The 4,994-nt window shown below is 37.6% G+C and overlaps 1 protein-coding gene across 1 annotated transcript; it reads left to right on the plus strand.

Moving 5' to 3' along the window:
• The first annotated feature begins 2,371 nt into the window (after positions 1–2,371).
• Positions 2,372–4,778, plus strand: LOC127095375 (uncharacterized). Its single transcript, XM_051034078.1, has 3 exons — positions 2,372–2,589; positions 2,742–3,663; positions 4,653–4,778. Exons 1-3 carry the CDS (start codon positions 2,372–2,374, stop codon positions 4,776–4,778), a joined length of 1,266 nt encoding a protein of 421 aa, XP_050890035.1.
• Positions 4,779–4,994: the final 216 nt, after the last annotated feature.

The following is a 4,994-nucleotide window of genomic DNA, read 5'->3' on the forward strand; positions in this document are numbered from 1 at the left end:
TTCATGATGATTGATTGACTTGTATGTGGAGTTTAATATGTTATCTACTTCTGACTTATGTGGTTTTATTCCATTTTTCTCATATTTCCACTTCATATATACTTGCTTTAAGTGCATTTTCCTTTAGGAGCTAAACAAAATGTTCTTGTGCTTATTTTGATGTGATGTTGCTGCCCATTTTGGTTTGGTAACTTGTTGCTTGCTTTAGTTATATTCACAATTTGTTTGAGCTTTGTCTCCCTCTTTCATGACTAGTTTGATTGAGTAGTTTCTATTTGTTAACATGTGACCTTTTGGTGATAGTTTGTGATATCCTAAAGCATTTTTAAACTTAAGAACTCACCTTTTATCTCTCGCCTGCTTGGTTTGCTTTCATCTTCTCTTCCATGACTTGATATAGATTACTTTCCCCTTTTCTCCATGACTAGATATGGATTGTTAAAACTACTTTATCTCTTCCATGACTTGATATGGGTTGCCTATTCTACTTTATTTTTATTCCATGACTTGATATAGATTACCTTGTCTTTTGATTCTTTCATCTTTTCTTCCATGACTTTGATATGGATTGTTTATCTTTTATCTATTCTTACATTACTTTATATGGTATTTCTTTTCTTTACTCCCATGACTTGATACAATATTGTGCTATTTATTGTTCCATGACTTGATATGAATTGCCGTCTTCTCCTATCTCTTTTCCTTGTGTGGATAACATGTTCCCCATATGATTTCTTTGGTTCATTCTAGGTTTAGATTGAACTAAAGTAGACTTTAGGTTTGTTAACCAAGCATAACAACATTAGGTAGACCCCTTGATCCTTAATCATAGGTCAATATTTCCATGCTAACTTAGGTATATGTTTCCCTTTTATCCTAACTTTAGGACCACTATTGCATTCCCACAATAGGGTTCTCTCTAGAAAGAAGTACTTAAATACCTCCTGCCTTGGGTGGATCGTTTGATGTATTCTTTCAACAAAAATACTCAACCAATCAAACTTCTTTTTCCGCTTGGCTTTTCTTATGAAAATTTTCAATAAGGGTGGTTACCCATAAAAAACACCAACAAATCAAAAAAATTGAGAAGAACTATAATGCTCTGATTCTTTCTAATACGTAGGCATTGGATTGCAAAACCTAAGTGAGTGCAATAATAAAAAGTTTCTTTTTGTTTGTAAATAATTAAATCTTTCTACATGCATTCTCTTCTAGTTTTTAAGCTTTAGAATAAATGCATCCTTTTGATTAGAACAACAAGAGTGTAACCTGTAGGGTACTACAGATGTGAGGGGTGCTAATACCTTCCCCTCGTGTAATCGACTCCTTACCCATCTCTTGGTTGCGAGACCATTAGATTCATCCTTTGTAGGTTTACTCAGTCTTTCCTTTCCCTCTCTTGGGATAAATAACATTGGTGGCGACTCTGTTTTGTGTGCGTGTTTTTTCGAGATGCGGCAACTGGTGACTCTGCTGGGGACTCCCTAAGCAAGCCAGTCCTAGATCTTGTTTGTTTTCTTTTCATTGAGTGTTTAATCTTTATGTTTTACTTGCTTATTGTATTCATTGTATTTTATTTCTTTCCATATTCTGGATATTATTGTTGTGATGGTTGTTGGATCTTCTATTTGCAGGTTAGGTGAGATATTAATATGAGGTAAAAGGCCCACTACCCCGGCCAGTGACACATAGGTTAGAGTGGATAGTCATGTTAACGCTCGTGGCGCCTGACATCTAAGAGTTTGCATGGAATACCATGCCCAAACGAGGTTCTAGTGGGAATGCTCTTGTCTTGCATGCCTTATGCACTAGACAAAGTGTTATCGTGAGAATAATCGACTATGGTTGCCATTTAGAAGCCTGTTATGTTCTGACTAGAACCTACCAGTGGATTATGGTGGGTGTTACTAAACAAGCCTTTATCATACCCGGTTTTCTCAGAATTACGTCTAACCTTTGAACTTGTGGCGTTCAGTTATTATCAAGCACATCAGTTATTCATTGATATGGAAACCATACTTGTATTCATAAGCATCATTATATTCATTCTATTAACACACATGTTTTTGTATTTCTAGGTATTTTTAATTCTTTATTCTTATTATTTAATCCTTCTCTAAGAATGGATACTGGTAGAGGTTGGCATATTTCTTATAAGTTTCCTGAGGTTGATCTGGACTCCCTTCTCAAGATGGCAGAGAAATCACCTTCTGGAAATGTGGAAGTTTTCAAAAGAGACTATGGGAAGATTATAGAGTACCTGAAAACTCTTCTCAGCAAGTATCAACATAGTGCACTTCATACTCTGTTGCAGTTCTATGATCCTCCCTTGCGATGCTTCACTTTCCCAGACTATTAGTTGGCACCGACCATGGAAGAGTATTCATGCATTCTGAGGATTCCCATTAAGCTTCAAGTTCCTTTTCACGTGTCTATGGAGGTTCTCGATTCTGAACATATTGTTGCTACCCTTTATTTGGGAAAATCTGTGGTGGATGCTAATCTCAAAACAAAAGGAGAACTCTATGGTTTTCATCTGAGTTTTCTTTTAGAGACTTTAGGTACTTTGGCTAAAGAAGAGAATTGGAGGTATTCAACGCTGTTTTGGCTTGCAGTATCTATGGTATTATCTTGTTTCCCAATGTGGTTGATTTTGTTGATATGAATGCCATTCATATCTTCATGATGAGGGACCTAGTACCAATGCTTTTGGGGGATGTATATCATTCTATTCATTCTAGAAATCACAAGAGAAGAGGTGAATTAGTGTGGTTTTGTGCTCCTATTTTGTATCATTGGTTCCGAAGCCATCTCCCATGCAAAGGAGCGTTTGTAGATAAAAAGGAGATCTTTAAGTGGTCCAAGAGGTTAATGGGGCTTACTTCCAAGGATTTGGTGTGGTATAACTTAAGATTGGATAGGATAAAGAAATCTAAAGTGCTTATGAGTTATGGAGAGTTTCCTAATGTGCCATTCATGGGTATTAGGGGAGGTATAAACTATAATCCTGTGCTTTCTCAGAGACAATTGGGATATGCTTTGAAAGGACCTCCAGAGGATAGGAGCATACAAGAGTCTTTGTTCTATAATGTGACTGGTGATGTTGAGATGATGAAGAAAGCAGCTAAAGCCTGGAATCATATTTCGTGTAAAGGGAAAGAGTTTTTCGGCAAGAAAGGTTGTATTGCTTATCCTCTTTACATAGACTGGATCAAAGATAGGGTTCAGACTGTCTTGTTGCCTTTTTTGATAGAGAAGCCATTGTATCCTCAAGAGCCAGATCACCCTGATTTTGTGCCTAGAGAGTACTTCAATAAAACTTTGCTTTTGAACATGAAGTTGAAGCAGGCGAAAGAAGAACTGAGCATGCAAGTCTTTAGATTTAGGCAAGAAAAGATGAATTTGGCTTACAAGCTTAAAGAAAGAGATGAATTTCTTGGTGAATATGGTCTTGTTGTGGATGGAAGGATAAAAAAGAAGCCAAAAGTTGATAGAGTTAGAGGGTGTACTTCTACAATTGTTGAAAAACAAAGGAAAGCTTTTGAAGAAGTTGAAAAAGATATCAAGCAAAAGCACCGAGACTATGAATCCCTCAAAGCCTCCAAATCCAAGATGAAGAGAAAATATAAGGCCAAGATTAAGGAGTTGGAGAAGCAGCTTCAGGTTAAGAATGTCAAATTCGAGGAGAAGAATACCTAGAGGCTAGGAATGAAGACCCAACTCAGAGGAAGTAATATTGTGTTGGGGAAAGTTGTGGAGGAGTTTGCCAGCCTCAAAGCTTAGTTGAAAGAAAGAGATGATGCTCACATGCAGATCCCACTTCTAGAGTGCAACGAGTGTGAAAAGTTGATTGATCAATGTCGGTATCTGGATGGCATGATTTTTCGAAAATATGTGGTTATCCGAAGTCTTTTCCAGAGGCGCGATCATGAAGAGACAAGGAAGATGTTCAAAGAGTCCAAAGCTTGGAGCCATGATTATCTCAAAAGTGGAGGGCCTCTAACCTATGTGGAGTGGGAAGATTAATTTATCTTTTTTGTGTAATGACCACCATCAGGATTATTGATGGGGTCTTTTGATTTGCACTGTTGCTTTTGGTTATTTGTTTCTTTTCTAAGAGCTACCCGTGTTACTCTAGGTTTTCAGTTTAATGAATTTTATGTTTGGCCTATCAAGTGTTCATTGTGTATCCTCTATTTCTTTCACTTATATAACCTGAATCAAAATTTTAGAACCCTGGAAATACATAAACATGTCATTACATGCATTAGATCCATTCATGCTGCATTCATGATAGGTTTTCTGGCCGGCCCTCTCATATTGATTCTTCTTTTCTGAGCAGAGATTGCAAATCCAGTCATTCATTGTTACGCCACGAGAAACAACCAGAGACGTCAGATGGATAAGATTCAGGCTAATATAATGGATCAGATGGATGCTAGGATGACACAATTCATGGAGGCCATTACTAATGTGACTCGTAATTAGGAGGAATTGAGGGCTCTTGTGGAGAGACCTCGTGTTGAGACTGAACGACCTGAGTTAATGTTCGAAGATGTTTCTGTGGGGCAACATCGTCCCAATTTGACATGAATTTTGTTGGGCCAAATTTTAATGATCAACATGCTATTGGTTATCATGTTCGTAACTAGGGTCTGCATGGAAACTTTCCACCACCACCACCACCACCATACAATGATGGAGGACTGCATCTCATTATTGGGGATATACTGGGGAATCCCAATGCAAGAGGAAATGCTCAAATACAACAGTTGTAAGTAGATCTTAACGAGGATATGTATTCAATGTATAATGGTGACTTGAGTGCTCATGATGATGATAGAGAGTATCGTCTGTTGGAGGAAAGATTGAAAGCTATAGAAGGGAAAGGTGTTTTAGGAATGGATATTACTGACCTGGGACTGGTGCCATGGGTAAGGGTTCCACCTAAGTTCAAGGTTCCTGTCTTCGGCAAGTATACTAGCACAACTTGT

This window comes from Lathyrus oleraceus, chromosome 6 (genome assembly GCF_024323335.1).
Source record: "Lathyrus oleraceus cultivar Zhongwan6 chromosome 6, CAAS_Psat_ZW6_1.0, whole genome shotgun sequence".
In the NCBI taxonomy this organism is placed as follows: domain Eukaryota; kingdom Viridiplantae; phylum Streptophyta; class Magnoliopsida; order Fabales; family Fabaceae; genus Lathyrus; species Lathyrus oleraceus.

Coding starts and splice junctions, on each gene's coding strand:
- LOC127095375 (XM_051034078.1), top strand. CDS start 2,372: ATGGAAGAGTATTCATGCATTCTGAGGATTCCCATTAAGCTTCAAGTT. Junction 2,590..2,741: donor GCTAAAGAAGAGAATTGGAG/GTATTCAACGCT, acceptor TATTCATTCTAG/AAATCACAAGAGAAGAGGTG. Junction 3,664..4,652: donor AGTTGGAGAAGCAGCTTCAG/GTTAAGAATGTC, acceptor GTTCGTAACTAG/GGTCTGCATGGAAACTTTCC.